Source organism: Cuculus canorus, chromosome 6, assembly GCF_017976375.1.
Source record: "Cuculus canorus isolate bCucCan1 chromosome 6, bCucCan1.pri, whole genome shotgun sequence".
In the NCBI taxonomy this organism is placed as follows: Eukaryota; Metazoa; Chordata; class Aves; order Cuculiformes; family Cuculidae; genus Cuculus; species Cuculus canorus.
This window is the reverse complement of record NC_071406.1, coordinates 16341752-16359575: the sequence shown is the minus strand read 5'-3', so window position 1 is coordinate 16359575 and position 17824 is coordinate 16341752. Positions and strand designations below refer to the sequence as shown.

General features: G+C 42.8%; 2 protein-coding genes across 4 annotated transcripts in view; both read right to left on the bottom strand.

Annotated features, from left to right (window-relative positions):
• Positions 1–256: 256 nt before the first annotated feature.
• On the bottom strand, positions 257–4617 carry RPL37A (ribosomal protein L37a). Its single transcript, XM_054070688.1, has 4 exons — positions 4472–4617; positions 3384–3512; positions 2064–2146; positions 257–826 (listed from the first exon to the last, which is right to left on the bottom strand). The coding sequence occupies exons 1-4, from the start codon at positions 4472–4474 to the stop codon at positions 763–765; spliced, it is 279 nt and encodes a 92-aa protein (XP_053926663.1). The 5' UTR covers positions 4475–4617; the 3' UTR covers positions 257–762.
• Positions 4618–8198: 3581 nt separating this feature from the next.
• The window catches only part of SMARCAL1 (SWI/SNF related, matrix associated, actin dependent regulator of chromatin, subfamily a like 1), a 39306-nt gene continuing 29680 nt past the window's right edge, over positions 8199–17824 (bottom strand). For 2 of the 3 annotated variants that reach the window (XM_054070159.1, XM_054070158.1), the window contains exons 11-17: positions 16349–16567; positions 15461–15531; positions 13143–13245; positions 11852–12034; positions 11255–11355; positions 9599–9695; positions 8199–9243 (exon numbers count right to left, since the gene is read on the bottom strand). In XM_054070159.1, coding sequence (XP_053926134.1) covers positions 9040–9243; positions 9599–9695; positions 11255–11355; positions 11852–12034; positions 13143–13245; positions 15461–15531; positions 16349–16567 — 978 coding nt within the window. In that variant the 3' untranslated portion in view covers positions 8199–9039. Of the gene's footprint in view, positions 9244–9598; positions 9696–11254; positions 11356–11851; positions 12035–12063; positions 12828–13142; positions 13246–15460; positions 15532–16348; positions 16568–17824 lie in introns of those variants that run through there. The other variant, XM_054070160.1, reaches the window with a different exon arrangement.

The window sequence follows — 17824 nt, the reverse complement described above, 5'->3', positions numbered from 1 at the left end:
GGAGTTGGTTCAACATGGAAATTTATTGTAGGGAACTTGAACACACGGACATGGGAACCTGCAATCAAACCTGCGAAGACCAAGCCATAGACTGCTTTCAGGTAGACTAACCTCGAGACCTGCGCAGAACAAAACACACTACAAGTTGCAGTAAGCAATAACCCATAGCTGGCACTGGAAAATGAGCACCACCAGCAACAAAGGATGATAGCTGCTCTTTTGCCATTCCAATCTCTGCCCCCAAGCCAGTCACAATGCTTTTTTCTCCTCCCCATCTTGCAGCAATCCCCCTACTCCCCTGAGCTTTCCTCAAAGGCAACCAGGAAGAGGCAGAGTCGTGTTTTCCATGTTCTCCTCCTCTCTCCCCTTACATATGTGTGTTCCTCCACTCATGGAGCTCCACACTATTCCTCAAGGCACAGACAGGAAGGGTGTCTCAAGATGTGCCAGGCTTTTTCAACCTACTTAAGCTGTCCTCAGATTCACCTAAGCTCGTTCAAGCAACAAAGCAAGCAATTAACTGGAAAGGAAAATTGGTTTTTAATGGCTTCACCAGTAAGAAGAGGCACTCCACTACTGGATAGCACTACCAATATCCTCATAGTTATAAATACAGTACAGCAAGACACACAGGACATTTGCCAAAAGACAAACATGATTCCACTCCATTATCTCCTTTTTATTGTTAAAAGGACAAATCTTGACAGTGGACCAAAAAAAAAAAAAAAAAAGATGTTTCACAAGGAGAACAGGATGTAGCTTCTACTGGTCCTTCAATTCCTTCAGTCTTCTTATCGCAGATTTGACTGTCACTGCAGAGGTGGTACTGCAAGAAGAAACAGAGTCATCTGCACATGGCCAAGAACTACCCACATCAATGTCATATTTTGGAGAAAGCATTAATAACTTCAAATAGGTAGCGCACCTGATTGCATTGTCAATAGGGGGGTAATTCCATGACAGCATGGCTAATTTTTATGACAACAAAGTGTAGACCTTTTCTACAGAAACACATGCAACATCACAAGCTACATCTCAACTTCAATCATCCAGTCATGCACAAGTGCATGGGTTGATTCCTAGTGACTGGAATGCATTGGACAACACTGTCTTCTACCAGAACTAGAGTGGGGGGGGGGTGGGGAATGAGAGTGGAAAAAAAAAGAGTAAGCAAGGGCACCATCACAGTAAGGATTAGAAAAATTCAATGCTTTTAAAATAAAAACAAAACATAGAAATAATTTTCCTTTGAGTAAATCTGATTTTGCCCATTGTACCTGTGTTTCTGAACTGAAAAGGCTGGTGTAGTAACCAAACAAAAAATGCTGCTTAGGCTTTGAAAAAGTAGGTAGGAGTTCTCCTACACAGTTAAGATTTTTATACTGTCAAAAGAGTCAAGGAAAAATAATCCACCACTTATTAGAAGCTGAGGGTTTTTTTTCAGGATAGGTCAGAGGAACAACTGTCAGGTGTCATCCATGCAGCTGATTCCAGCTGTGATGGCAAGACTAACGAGCGATCACCTCCACTCCTTTTCTTCCAACATCACCAAAAAAAATGACCCAAGCATAATAACTCATATGAACTGTCATTTACAGCTCCAATAAGAAATGCTGCTACAGCCAAGGCAGAAACTACTTAAATAAAAATATTTGTTTTGACATTTGCAAATGTTTCAATTCCTTTATTTGAATTTTATGAAAAGATGCAAAGCTTGCATTTTTAAAAATAAAACAACTGCCTTGATAAAGCTCAGAGAGCCAAATAAATTTTGGAAGGACCACCAAACCCAGAGGCAGTAATATGATGGATAAAGTGTAACATTCTCAGGACCTGCACAACAGCAACAGTTCTGGGAAAGAACAGCCATTAAATCCAATCTGATCCATTCTAAATTCTAAAAATGCAGGCAACCCCCCCCCAATCACTAATTTGATACAAATTACTAGATTAAAATAATAATCTTAGTAGATTAAAATAATAAAATAAAATAATGTAAAAAGCTGTATTATGCCTTAGCTATGTGAGAATAAATGCTGTTAGGAGCTTCTTTGTTTCCTTACTTGTAAGTCCAGGCACCACCAGCAACTGTCTTCATGCAGGATCCACAGTGCCAGATACCCACAGCCTTCCTCTTCATTTTGGTCTGTAATAAAACAGAGTGGAAAAACAAGGGAGTTGAAAAAAAAAAGCGCTATCAGCTGAAAAAGCCAGAGAATTTGTGATATCATCCAAACAACAAATTTCATGCGACAACGTCTGCATCACACTACAGCATTACCTATAAGCCTAACTAGGACAGGTAAGGATTAGGGGATGCTTTTATTCAGATTCTTCACAACAGGGAAAGTCCTTCTGAAATACTTTTTCACTCTGATATAAAATAAAAGTGGGTCATTTCCAAGTGTCTCAGCAAAAAATCAGCTCTTTTGGAAGAAGAAAAATAATAAGGAGCTATGTTGATTGTAACTGATATTCTCACCTGATTTGATAACCAATGTAATATTGCCATTACTAGTGCTCCCCGGACATCCCAAGATTGCTCTAAACCAGGTCCTCTTTGAACAGCATGTGAAGACTGAGCAGAGGATACTGAACTCCTTTCACCCAGGCAAGTCTCCATCACTTTGCAAAGATGACAATAGGTTTGCCCAGTCCTATCTAGGATTTAGGGAACTCTGCAATTGGAGTTATCAACACACTCACTTCACATGAAAAAGACACCGAGCATTAAAAAAAAAAACACTATATACGAAAATATATTTAGATTTCCAGCCACCTAGATACCTACTTTACAGATATCGATAAAATTATCAGAGCAAAGCACCAGCTGATGGCCCTCTCAAACTGTCAAAACTGCACTTAAGAGAGAATTTTGATTACATATATAAGACGACAAGACTATTTTTAATCAGTATGTCTTCCCCACCCAGAGTTATAAAGCACACAAATATAAGTAAGTAACTGCAATTAAAAATTTTAAGTGAGAATCTCTGTTCCTCCCACAGGTATGCTGCAAAGGGAAAAAAAAAAAAGCCCTAATCACACCTTAATTATCAGGATAACAAGTGTGCTGCTTTAATTCTGTCAGGTCTTTTTATTACATACCTATAACGTACGGTATGCACCTTTTATCGCCATTTTGTATAATGACATACAACTTGTGTTCATTTCCTACCACTAAACGTGCAAGTGAAATGCCTACAAACTCTTCATATTTTATAAGTGATTCTGACAGTAGCCTAAAGCTCACAACGAACAAATTACTGTCTGCAAACTAGTCAAGTTCTCTTCAGTAGAAAAATTAACGAAATATAAAACTGCATTTCTAGCACCAATAACAGTAACTTTAAAAGACTGCTTTAGGGAAGGAGGTCTCTCACCTTGCCACAGAAGGAGCAGGTATATTTGGCGTGCTGGCTAATTTCAATCTTCTTCACCATTTTCCTAAGGGACGCACCATAACGGGTACCATATTTACCCACAATGCCAACCTTCTTGGTGCGCTTCGCCTGTTGGGAGGCAAACCAGAGTGAGCTTCAACTTCACAGGCCATCCCCTCTCCTGACACGACAGCCAAGCACTCACAAGCGGCGCTGCGGCAGAACAATTCCTCTCCCCGGCGCTGTACATCGAAAATTAGATAGAAAGCGGCGAGAGGCTCAGGCTGCCGCAACCGAGAGCCAAGCACCGCCCGGGCGAGTCCTACCCCCGGCCGAGCCGCTCACATACAACGCGGCGGAACCGCCTCCGAGCACCCGCGTAGCCGGGCCTGGCATCTTCCCGGGACGCCTCTTCGGACTTGCGGCGACACAGTGGAGTATTTCGATTTAAACTAAAGTAAGGTTAAGTTCGCTCAAGTAACCGTATTTTTGAAAGACAGACAGAAGACCCCTCCGATCGCATGTTTTTTTTTCCAAGCTGTTTTCCCAGACGCTGATCGCTCTGAGGACGAGAACGCCTCGTGCTCAGCTGTTTGCAGCCTTTCCCGGTCTCAAACGCAAGGTCAGGCAGAGCCGGAGCCGGCTCCAGACTGGCAGAGGTTTGACTGTGGCGAAAGTTCACAATAACATTAAAACTAGACCTTGGAAAGTAACAGAATATGCCTAAGATTTCTGGGAATATCTATACACATCCATATAGGTGGGAAATCTGTCCCGTCTGCAGCCCTTGCCTCACTGCAGAGGATGGATGTAATCGCTCCCTCGTGTTGCCCAGGCATGAGAAAGGTTTCTTGCTGTCTAACGCTCCCAAACGAGTCTTAGAGAGTTTTATTTGCCGGCATTTTCGGCGCCACCAGCGCCCCCACCCCCTTAACGCTGCGGCCTGCGCTTCCCCACCCCGCAGCCGCGGGGCCAGAGCCCGCTCGGGACACCGCCGCCCCTCGCCGTGCTCTGCGGCCCCATCGCGGCCGCCCCGAGGCGGATGGCGGCGGATGGCGGATGGGCCGCGCCGCCCCGGCCTCACTCACCATTTTCCTGCGCGGCGCCGGTGCTGAGAGAGAACACGCAGCGCGCAGGCGCGACAAGAGGCGTCGCCGCCGGAAGCGAGGGGAGAGCGACGGACGGACGGGACACAGGGCGGGCTTGTCTGCACCGCGGCGGTGCGTACTCTATGGTCGCGCTGTATGTTCTGTCCATTCTCCCCCCAGTAACAGACTTGTGATCAAAGCCTGAAGCACACAGACACCGGGATGGAGTTGCAGCCTGATGCTGGAAGATGCATCGCTCAGAAAGCCAGGCCCAGAGCCCCAGGAGGGAAACACAGCAGGAGAGCTCTGAGTCTTGGATTTAGAATCAGAATGGTTTGGGACCTTAAAGCCCATCCTGTTCCAACGCCCCCTGCTGTGGGCAGGGACACCTCCCACTGGGTCAGGCTGCTCAAAACCTCATCCAACCTGGCCTCGAACACTTCTAGGCAGAGGGCATCCACAACTTCCCTGCGCCGGTGTTTCACCAACCTCATCGTGAAGAATTTCTTCCTTAACATCTAATCCAAATCTTCCCCTCTCCAATTTAAAGCCATTTTCACGCAAGGAGGTCACGCCGAGGAATCAGATGGGGCAGTTGCATTCACTCACCTCATTTTTTACGAAAATAAATAGTAGGCAGATGTCAGAATTTTAAAAGGAATGGGAAACCAGACCGGAGCTGCAGAAGGGGTAAAAGAAAAAAAAAAAAGAAGGCATATATCTATATGTAAATCAATGCAGATTAATTCTAATCTTAAAACACACCAGCCCTGAACCCAGATGTGCCAGGATAACCCACTCGAGTGCACCCACAGCATTTACCTGATTTTCTTGGGGTCATCTAGCGCTGAGACAACCAAACCCACAAGCCTCAGTCTGCCACTGCAGAGGCAAACTGCCAGTGCCCAGTTGGTGCCCCCGGATGCACCTGAGCTGCTTCTGCCACCAGCTCCAAAGTGCAAGGCTGGGGTTTGGCAGGGCTTCTGCGCTACTTGGGCCCAGCAAAGGCATGGGCAGCAAATCACGTACCAACGCTGCCGAGCTGCCATGCTTGTAATGGGATTAACAATGCATTAACCTCCATTAAGAAATGTAATCCAGTTAGCCTGAGAGCTTTTTGGTGCGCAGAGCTGGCTGCAGCTCATCTTCTCCCACCAGGAGGGTGCCCGGGCTACCCAGCCCACCCAGAGAAACCTTCCCCAGGTACTGTTTGCAGGTGGTTTTCCTCCCATGATAGCCCCATACCTACCTTGGCTGCCTCGACCCACGATGGCTCTCCTCTCCATTTACAGCCTCTTTAATTAGTAAGGAATTAATGACTAGGGCGTACCCTACCACTACATTCCACTACATGAGGTTTTCCGTGGCTGTAATCTGTATTTTTGGAGATGCTCATCCATAGACACTACATCTCCTCTTGGCTTTTGCTTTGAGGGTTTGAACACTCACATTTTTAATTCCCTCTGTCATGCCAGGCTCCCTGTTCCCCAATCGCCTGCAAGCTCTCCTTCTGTCCGAGCTAGTCCTCCCAGGAGATGGTGGGCCAGAGCCCTATTCCAGACTGGATATTAGGAAAAAATTCTTCACCAAAAGGGTTGTCAAGCACTGGAACAGGCTGCCCAGGGAAGCGGTTGAGTCACCACCCCTGGAGGTGTTTAGAAGATGTGTAGGTGTGGTGCTTAGGGACGTGGTTTAGTGGTGAACTTGCCAGTGTTAGATTTACAGTTGGGCTTGGTGATCTTAAAGGTCTTTTCCAACCTAAACAATTCTATGATCTTATTCTATGATTTATATCTCCCTCTGTTGAGTCAAAATCTCATTCAAGATATCCTAGGAATATATTTGCCCTTTTCAGATCCTCATCATAATGATGACTCACAGGATACATCTTCAATACCAACATATTAAAACAAAAGCAACAAAAAAAAAAAGATGAACATAAACAGCTTTTTAGCCAATTTATGACTATTTGGTTAAAAAAAAAATAAATGTCAGCAAACACACTTAGGACAGAGGAGCTACTGCTGTTCTCCAATCTCTATCCACACTTAAAGTTCACTGTGACAGTGCAGCACACAGACCTCCATCCACCAGTATCGCAGACAGCTCTGACAACAATGCAAGCCATCCCCCTCAGACGACAGCCATTCCCAGCACTGCCAAAATAAACATACATTTCCAAGTGACTGAGAAGATCTGGATGCAGCCAGGCCAGCACAGCTTCAAAAGCCTTGCCTCAACAGTCCACCACCTTGAACTCTTCAGCATCCCTCCGGCCGGCCAGCTTTGTGTGCTGAAAACGTAGCTCAAACTGCTGTTGTATTGTTCAGGTATTCTTACCCATTGTTCCTGGTTTGGTATCTTTCCTGAAAACATGCCTTTCTCCAACATGGGCAAAAGCACGGACACAAGTGTACAAGCAGGCATCCAGTCACAGTGAGAAGCTCAAAGATCCAATAAGAAGGGTCCTTTCCTTTACACCACTAGGCTTTAGATAATGCCAAAAAGTCAGTTATACCATCTTCGCTGGGCAGGTGTAAAAGTTCCCAAGACCCCTGCATACCCCTGAGCCTTCCTGTGGGTCTCACTGGCAGCCTGCACACTACCTTGCACAAATTCTCATCAGCAAGCCTTGGAGATCCTGTCTGAGCCTGCTGACAGCTTCCCAACCACCTCATCATATTAATGACACACTAATGGTGTAATTGGGCTAAGGCCTGCACAGTTGTTCCAACCCCTTGATGTAATGACTGAAAGCATTTTCCTGCAAGGTTCTTCCCTTTTTTTCATCTAGTAAGGATGAAGTGATTCTCAAGCGTACTTGAAGAGCCTTTTTAAGTCTGCAGCAAACCAGCTGGGATTTTACAGGCCCTAACAAAGAAAGAGTACAGCTAGCATCCCTCTAACAGGGCTGGGCTTTATCAATATATGGGTAACATAAATAGAGTTTGTGAGAAACGGAATTCTCCAAGGATACTTTCAGCAGATTTCAGAAAAATACTGTTTTGAAGTAGCTGTAGCTTTACAAGGAGAAAGAGAATTACTCCTGTAGGAAATGACAAGGCAGGTACACAAATGTCTTCTGTACTTTTTTTCAGTAGGCAGACAGCAACATTTCTCACCTCTTACTCAGAAAAACCCTCTCTGCTAGTAGAAAGATCATGTATCCTAGACACAGAGTAAATGCTCTGTGTTAAAGAAGAAAGACATTTAAATATGTTGAAGAACATGTTTTATCTCCTGGCTGTCAGAGAAAGAGAAATGGTGTTTAGCTCTTAGTCTTAAACACAGACATAAAGCGTTTTCTCCAGTGGCCAGTCGCTGTCATCAGAGGATGACAGAGGCTACTGCAAATTGAAAACAGGCATTTTAATCACTGTATCAAGCAACAGTGCTGCTTTTAGCATTATCAGTATAACCTGCACAGAGCTGTAATGGGAGCAAATAACAGGTCTCCCAGGGTACAGGCTTAAATGTCTCATGCAAGTAGTTGATTCATCTACAAACAAAATATCATGGGAGTTTCCCTTTTGAAAGTTGATGCATTTTTGAAACCACAAAAGGAGCATCCCCAAAAAAGATCTATCTTTCTGCCATTGTAAATATTTTTAAGAACACTAATATTTCCACTGCATCATGTATTTCTCAAGCTTATGGTCCAAACAGGAGATGAAACTGTAAAACAGAGAAAGTACCAAAAGCTTTGGAAGCACAACTCAAAACAACTTTTTATTTAAACAGCTCAGTCTAGAATCAGTTTTGTACAAAAAAAGGAAATGCAAATCATTCTCAAGTCTTGAAGAAAACACCCACTCACCCCATTCCTGAGCAGCCAGGCTTAATCCCTGGTGGTTAGCACAAGCTTCACCCTCCACTGAGACAAGAAGCACATGTCATGGAGCAGGTCCCAAAATTTAGCAGATGAGGCCAGAGTATGCTCAGGCAGACACCTGACGAACAGGCAACGCATACCTCCTGGCAGACAATTACACTGCTTTGTTTCAAGATACTGTTTTGCACAGACAAAAATTTAGGGCTCTCCCTCCGCTCCTCTACCTCCAATAAACATTGAGATCCGTCTGGATCTTTTCTCCTCACTGCCAAACCAAATACCAGTTTGTGAGTGACCCAAGTAAGGGTCCAATTTTGACAGTGACCCGACTTCTATAAATTCAGAGTAAAATTCTTGGAGATGGAAGACTTGTTAAAAGCATTCTGCAGTTGCATGAGAAGCTAGTTTTCACAACAGTTCTGTCTTGTGGACAACCATTATCTGTTTTTTAAACAAAACAACTGTGGAAGCTGATATGCTGAAACAAAGCATCATGCTGCTTGCCCACGGCCACTCAACCATCAACAAAACTAGAATTGCAAAACCTGCGGGCTGCCAGGTGTTTGGCTGTTCATCTGTCACCCTTCTCATCCTTTGAGATTAAATGCACCACAGATACAGAAAACTTGAAGTCTTTTATTTTTGAAAACTCAAGAAATAATACTTGATTATTTTTGTGTTAGCTTTTTTAATTAAAAAAAAAATCTCTTAGCCACCTTCTCTTTTGCTGTCACCATTACGCTTTAAAAAACTCCTCAATACGACGCTTTTTGGCGGGACTCACTGAACAATTCTCTCCTGTATCTTGCAAGGCACTGCCAGAGTCAAACTCACAGCAAGCATCAGCTGCTTCCAAAAGCAAAACTTCATCAATGTCATCTCTGCTCTCAGAGAAGGTCCTCTGGAAAAGGTCGTAGATTGTCTTCTGCTTTGGATCTGTCTGAGAAATTAGAACAGATAGAATCTGTATACACATTGCCATATAAAAACAAAGTGAGTAGCAATCAGAAGTATATATATATATATATATATATAAAATACATGTATCTCAGGTATATATATCTCTGCTACGGAGGCTATCATGTCTTCTTCCACGCAGCAGGTTTGGGAACTCCCTGTGAGGAATTCAAGTCAAGGCATGGATCTTGAAAAGACCTGGAGAATCTGATCTGTGGCATCAAAGGCAGAAGAGGCGTTTAGGTCAGCCTGCCAATCACCTGCCAGTGTAGATGTACACAAGCCAAAGCCCATTCAGTCTCTCCCAGGGACCATCAATATTCTTTCAAGTCAATTACCTTAGGACAATAATTAGTGGATTCAGCTGTTTTGGAGAAACTGGTTTCTGAAAGACCAGCTTCCCCCAGCACTTTGATTTTCTCTTGAATCATTGGCCTAGGAGAGATAAACAGGTATTACTGAAAGGAAGAAAATACCATGCAAGGACACTGTGTCATTTACTATCTATAGATGAAAAAAAGATATAACAGGATATAAAGATGGCTTTTCTACCAAAGCTTATTAGTTCCTTAACCTGTCCTGCTTTTCTTTACGGTGACTATATGCTTTTTTGGGATATCAATCAATCCCATTTAAATATCAATTCCTTTTAATAGGTATCAATCCAATTAATATAAGTAACAAGGAGAGGATTTCAGGCTACAAAGATCTGGAGAACACACATATCCAATGGAGAAACTAGTTAACTGAGGCAACATGAATGGTGTGCATTCAGAACAAGAAGATGCAGCTAAAGGGAGTCCCAATAGCCTGTGTGATCAGTCTCCAAGGCAAGCAACAGTAATGCATGCCAACAAACACATCAGCATTACTAGGGTACCTCCTCCCAGTGTGCTCCAGGAGGAAGAATTCAACACTGGACCAAGAGACCAAGAGATCCCAACCACACCTGCAGACTGGACACTTTGAAAGAAGCAGAGGTCACAGCACAATTAATGCATACACCAAATAGCCTTGTCATCTTGTTCCTTTTCTCGCCTTTAAAAAGGATGCCACTGTCCTTTTTCTGAAAAGCTGTATTTCCTTCCCATTAAGCATTAATGACTGCATGGACAGCATTTCACAAATAAAGGCAGAATTACTGTCATTAACTGTCCATGAAACGTGGGCGATGCATCAGTTTCCAGATCCCTGCCTTGTAGGGTTATAATTATTTGCCATCATGATATTCTTGGAACAGCACAAGTTCACTTAGTTCATTTATTCCTTTAAACAAGGTAACAAAGATGTAATTTTGGATTTGAAAAGAAATTATCCACCAGCTGGTTCATTTAATCATTTGCAGGTCAGTTCCCTTGCACTAATAAGTATTCCTCTGATCCTCTCCTTTTCCAGGATGTTAGATTCCCCAGACCTAAAGATCAGCATCCACTGATAGCTCTTAACTGCAGCCAAGAAGGCTCAGACCACAACTTTCCAAAGGTGGGTCCTTAGCACTTCTTCAATCCACAGGAAGAGCCAATTGAAGAGCAAGAAGAAAGCAACACTGCAGTCCTCCTCTGTAGCTCCCTGTCCAAGAACTCAGCAGTCAGACTGCTCCTCAGACCAAATTGACAATGCAATAAACCATCTCCAACATCTGTTGATTTTGCTTGAAATACAGTACTCCAGCACACAAATGCCCTGGGCTGTATCCAAGACAATTCGTTCTCCTTATACAGAGGCTGTGAAAGTTTTAAATGCATCAAGTCTCCCAGAATTTCTCTCAACAGCCCTTTCTTTGTCAGATAACTACTTTTATTCCTCCTGCTTGTCATCTGCTTGGTTACATGCACTGTGGGCAGGCCATGTCACCAGCTCACAGCAGCCCTGACTGGCAATTTCTATTCCTCCCCTCACAGACTGGAAATCAGCATAAACATCAAGCACCTTGCATCACATGCAACAGTAAAAACACATAGCAGGAGAACCAAACTGTCTTTCTCACTTCCTACCATAAATAGTCATCTGCTGTGCCTTTAGCCACCAGGTAGTGAACATTAACGGAGCTGGTCTGTCCAATTCGATGCGCCCGGTCTTCTGCTTGGATCAAAATCTTTATGTAAAAACATGACAAAGAAAACATCAAAGAAATAATGTAAGCAGCAGAGAACAGGAAGAACTTATTTCTTGTGCTTAGCAACTATTTCTCATTCAGATCCTGTTAACATTTGCATCCTCAAACCAAGCTAAGCCAAGAAGTAACCTCCTAGTGCACTGGGTTCACAGAAGCCAGTGAGCATTTTTCAGAATTAGAGGGTCGGCATTGATGATGGATCCTTTCAAGCCTTGGCTGGGTGAGCTGTTGAGAGCTCTGTGAAGTAAAAAAAACAGGACCGTGTTTCCCTTTCATGCCATCTTCTCCAGCAATTAAGCTCTATAACCAGCCTTACTCGTTCAAGTCCAGACACCTGGGGGTGCACAGACAAGTAGCCCACAAAGAAAGAGAAAAACCCTAGAGAAAGTCCCCTGCCCATTACCACTCCCTCCCAAGCACCAATGTTTCTGCTCCCTAGGGAGCACCTGACCCCTTTCCCCTCCAAGATGCATACCCCTGGATTCCAAAAGAGCTCTGCAAACACCACCAGGTCCGCAGCAGACAATGTCAGGCCCATGTTTGCAGCAGTGAGGGACAAGATGGCCACAATCTTCTTCTCTGAGAACTGGAACTTCTGGCACAGAGACTGCCGGTCAGCTGAAGGCGTGGAGCCATCAATGCGAATGTATTCAACGTGCTATGTAAAGGCAGAAGATACATTTTAGAGGCCTTGTGTCCTCTCTCCCATATCCTCCTCCTTCTACATTTTAGTGGATTTCACTTCCCTTCTCCATGGCAGAAACAGGAAACTAAAAAGACAACAGTTGTATTCATAAGACCTCTCCCCATCTTTAAGGCAGAGGTACTATAGCTCAGCACATAATGTGCCTTTCCTCTGTTCACAATGCATGACTTGCTCCTATGACCATTTCTGTCCCATCAGTCTTGAGCAACAGGAAGAAGAGCAACCAACTGGCAACTCAGGTACAGTAGAAAAGAAACTGGCTTAATATGAAGTTGAACATTGTCTGTATGCTGATGTTACAGCTGCTACAGTCTCTCTAAGTCTTCCCCCGTTTGTGAGGGGAAGAAACGGGATCCTACAGATCTCTGTTGCTCTGTAGCAGGCTCAGGAAAAGCATGACAAATAGTGATGCAGGGCCATAACTCTTCAGTTTCCAACCTCCTTGCTCTTCTGAAGGATGCTGCCACAGAGGCAAAGTCACCACTGCCACTGCGATTTATAGGTTTGAATATTAATGTAAACCATCCTTCACACTGCCCTGGAATGACATGTAACTCTTTAGGGGCATCCATGGAAGTCGCACGTGAATAATTAGCCAAACACTTTTGAAGTCAGAGGGATGATTGGCATATCTATCAGGTCTCCCTGCAGTACCTCAGTTCAAAAATGTAAGAGCACCACAGAGATAAAGGCAGGCAGCCATAGCTGGATTTGGGTTGTTATATCCTCCCTCTCTGAAGAAAGCCTGGAGGACAGAACAGAGATGGTCACAGAGGGTAACACTCCTCCAAGAATTCACAAGCTCCAGGGCAGATGATGGAGTTTAAAGAACATTAAATGCAAAGAAAGCCATTCAGCTAATATAAAGTGCATCCTGTGTGGCATTCACCCTGACAGCTCAGCTCCCTCAGTGAAGGGCACATTCAGAAGCACAGCAAGTAGAAATTATCTCTGCCACTAACTTTCATAAACTATCTGATCGGCCATAACTCTGGGGAGCTCTTAAACAACTTTGAAGTGCAATAGTGATAAAGTTAAGATGACTCAGTCAATTACTTACTTTCTTCTCCAGTTCGGCAACTACTGCATCCAGCATTATCTTGTGATGAGCAAACACCAGGAATTTATTGTTCCCACTTTCCAGCAACTCCAAGACGTATTCTCTACGTGAAAAAAGAAAAAAACCCAAAACCCTATGAATTATGTGCTAAGAGAATACAGGCTTTGCTCACGAGAAACTGTAAAGATACTGCTCATCTATACACAGAAACTAGGAAACGGGCTAACAGAAAAAACTTTCAGTAAAATGCAAGTAGCAAGTCAAGCTTCCTACACATTAAAGACATTACTGGAAAATCCACTCATTTTTTTCTTCATCACAGCTGGACAGCTGCCTAAACTTACAATTGTGTAGCAGTCAACTTATTACATCCTACATGAAACATGACATCTCAGACCAATCAACTGGAGGTCATCTATACTTATTTGATAATTTCATTCCCCCTTCTGCATTTGTAACTTTTGCACATTCACAATAGGCTAAGCCAGTCTGTATACAATTATCTTCTCTATGTATCCTTAGGATTGTTTTTATTTTAGAAGAAAAGGTCTCTAAAAACATGCATCGGAGTATCTTAAAAGTGGCTTTTCTTGCAAGGGTTCACACTGACAATTTACTACAGCTTAACAATCTAAATGTATCAGCTATTTCTAGAAATTACTCATATGCATACAGGCTAATGACCAATGAAAAGTAACAACACTTCTTTAAGTTAAACAAGGTGAATTAAATGAAAACATCTGGCTTTTGGCCATGAACCAATAGTGGAGCTACAGAACCCATTTCTAGGTAGTAACTTCTGACACAATCAAGTCAATTGGAGCCCGAAAAATACACCAAAGCCTAAAATTTGTAACTAAGTACAGCAACAGCTATGAGAAGAAACCACACAAATGTCATATTTTCTTTGGAATAATAAAGTTGTTGCAAAGATCAGGAATATCAAGTTCCTTGCTGAACACAACCTAGGTCAGCAGCAACTGTCAGAAAACACCAGGCAGGATTTCCATCACTATATTAAGATATATTAATGCTTTGAGAGTTCTGTAATGTTCAGATCCCAATTACGTGACAATATCCTTTAACAAAGAAATCAGGGACAAGTGGAATCGCTGGATTTTAGAGCAAAACAAATATCAAAGTGAATAATCAGCGTAGCAAGCAGATGCCAACACATAACAATGATTTTATATCTCAATCCCATATTGCATTTAACAAATGCCTAATCATTTCAATGGAAGCAATGCTTCCGCTGAAATGATTAGCCATCACAGAAGACAGTGTCATCAGTACTGATGACCATAGGACACCATCATTAGCTAGATGGTACTATACATTAGTAGCTTATAATAAGTGGTATTTTAAATGCTACTAAACATCAGGAAAAAAATAGACTAGTTCCTATCAGAAAGTTAAGTAAACAGCACTTCATGGTTTTATATTCAGTTCATATTTGCAACTGAATATAAAAGGAAGAAAGTCTTATAACTGTTCACTAACATAAAAGGAAGAAAGTCCTCTACAGAAACGAGTGCTGGGACTCAGAAATGCAGTTCTTTGCCAAACAGGCATTTTCTGCAGCAAGGTCTGAGACTATGAAATCACACAGCGCACATCAGCTGGTCCTTACTTTCAGAGGGCTGTGGAAAAGTAAACTGTTTTCATATTATTAGCACATTACTTTTTAATAAGTCATGCTATATGACCTAAAGCAATTCCTTTGCAGTCCCAGCAAAAGTCTCAGGATGAAAGGATACAGAAAGCCACAGAAGGAAATTATTCCTAGGGAAGATAGAGTTAAAAGCACACCTATGACAGAAAACTGCTGCTGTTGAGGTCCCATGTGTGCTCTGCAGAAGAGCCAAGAACTCCAGTAGGGGCTGTGACACCCTTAGACTATGCTACAACTAAAGCTCAGTCCACCTCAAACTTTTTGGCTCAGGGTTCCTGCTGCAGCAGGACTGCAGCATTTGTTTTCTGAATTCTGTTGCTACTTGTAGTTTCATTACTCCCCTCCCCTTAAATTGAAATAGAGCTCAGACCAGGGTACTTGATGCAAGTCCCAAACACCAAGTAATTTTAGATACTTCAAATGACAGTTTAGATCCATATCTGGAATGAAATTCGAAGACTTATTCAGCCTAGGAACTCTGAGAGAAGAAAATGTTTAGCGCATTGTAATTAAAACCAATTTTTTCTAAGCTGGCTTGAGGCTATGCTTCATGTCCCTGCACTGTTATCTTTAAGGCACTGTTTTCCTGTTCTCAGCGGAAAAACACATTTTACAGGCAAGAATGAAGCAATGACACGCAGCTTACACGACTGAATGGATTTTAGCTTCTGCCGTTCTGTTGTAGAAGAGGAGAAGAGCTTCCTTCTCCTGTTGTTTCTGCAGAGAGAAAGATAAATAAATGTGAGTCTCAGAAATGCCTTTTCTCCTTCTTGCTTACAGATCTGGGATGTTTGCTACTGCCAATAAACACTTTGCTAGGAAAAAAATCTGCCTACAAATGCGCAACAAAACAGGGCTGGAGAGGGGAGTCTCCTACTTGCCACAGGGTATGTGGCAGATACTCACATACTCCTACTTCTGACACCTCCTTTCCTATCTCCTATTCAACTCCTACAAGTTAGATGACAAGCATATCACAAATGTTATTTTAGTTGAGAAAGCATTTCCCAGGAAATGGGAAATGGCAGGAAAACACTCATAAGTTCTTACTGTATTAGCAATGTAGAAGCCTAGAACGTGCATTCAGCATCCATACAAGAAACACAAACAAAGAAGTGAAAATACACTTTTCACATTTTTGGCTACTGCTGTGTTCACAACAGCTTCAACAAGGCAGTGTTTGTAGGCTGAATGACAAATCCAGGACACAAGGCACGACAGAAGAGTAAGTACAGAGGCAGAAAGTACAAAAGACAATCAAACAAGCCTAATAAGAAAGGAAAAAAAAGAGAGAGGAAATGGCATTTCACACAAAGGGACAAAGAACATCACTTAAACCAAAAGGAAAAAAGCCGAGTTCTTTTGATTGTGTCAAACATTCATTTAAAACTGTGCCTTCAACAGCCTTCTACTGCTCCTTCACATGAGGTGTGGCTCTGATCTGTGGAACTCAGCAAACTCTTCTTCCACTGATGTTTTTAAATAAAGGTACTTGAAACACCAATGGCTCAACATGAAAATAATTATGACTTACATTTGCATATCCTTTGGCCATCCTCTTTGCTTCAGCTGCTAGCACAGCCTTGGTCTTTGCACTAATGCCTTCAGGAGCCACTATGACCATTTTGCGTTGCTTTGCTGGAAGCTGGGAAAGCACATCTGATTTCAGACGTCGGATCATGATGGACTCTTCCAGCAAAATTTTCAGTTCAGTTAAGTTGGATGATCCAGAGTAGTCCCAACCCCATGGCATCTGGGAAAGAGCAAAGCAGTTATCAGTGTCAAACTTATAAGAGACAGACTCTTCTGGTCTGCAGGTAATCTAAGAGTAGAATAAACTTCCAGAGAAACTGGACAAGGTAAGAACTTAATGGTCAGTAGGAAGAGAGATTTGACAAAAACGGCAGTAAGATAGAAGTGTACAAACTAACGCACCCAACATGAGAAGGTTACACATAAACTTCCTTTTTTCCTATTTACAAGTGCTCAGGGAGGTGCATGGAAGTGGGCTACGCAGAAAGGCAGGGATCCCTGCCACAGCATTGTGCCCTGTTATTCATCCCTACACAGGAAGGTGTTTCTAAATCCCCATTTGAAGCTTTGGGCAGGCCAACAGTTCTGTGCACACACATTTATTCAGCTTTAAGCAGAGAGAGACAAAATAATCTTCTCTAACAGCACAAGGACAAACATTCTTAACCCAAATGCCTTCACAGAGATATTACACTTGTCTGACATGCCTAGTAAATGCTAGGTCAAAATTGCCTGCTTTCCACTGTAACCTGCCTCTTGATCCACTCCCTCACATCCTCTATTTCTGCCATTACCTCTATTGGCTCAGACTCAAGCAAACCATAAACAAACTGTGGCCCCAAATACATCACTCCAAGCACTGCCTCTTCAAAGCTTCATCATGTCAAAGCTCCTCTAAACAAACCTTTCGTTTACTCCTCCTTGAAGTACTTGCCCCTGAGCCTCCCTATCCTGTGTGCAGACAATATATATTTGTTCAATTAATCTCTACTCATCACTTCTTCTAGTAGAAACTCTATAGCATTATCACTTGTTTTCCAGGAAAGAACAACTAAGCTAACAGTGGCATCAAAATTGGTACATTCCCCTAAAGAAACATCTTTAAACAACTTTCTTTGGGAGAGGAGACCAATAAGATTTTTATTCTGAAGCAAAGGATAAAGAGCTACATTTCTGCTAAAGTTTCACAAATAAGTATATGAAATACAGCTACAGTAATACTGAAAAGCAAGGCAGGGGGAGGAGAAATCTTCCTCACAGCTCTAATTCCAAGTGTTACCAGCAGTGTCACCAAAATAAAGCCGAAAATACAACCTCTGGTCTTGGAACAACAACCCAAAGTAAACCCCTACATATGAATACCTACAGTGTCCAACACAAAAACTTCTGAGACTAATCCGGTAGCTTGGGAACCAAGAGTGGGAGGGGAGACACAAAGAGATGGTTATAGAACACGTTCTAACCTGTCACAGTGAAA

Coding starts and splice junctions, on each gene's coding strand:
- RPL37A (XM_054070688.1), bottom strand. Junction 2,147..3,383: donor CCTGCTCCTTCTGTGGCAAG/GTGAGAGACCTC, acceptor GTTTTATTACAG/ACCAAAATGAAGAGGAAGGC. Junction 827..2,063: donor GGTGGTGCCTGGACTTACAA/GTAAGGAAACAA, acceptor TTCTTCTTGCAG/TACCACCTCTGCAGTGACAG.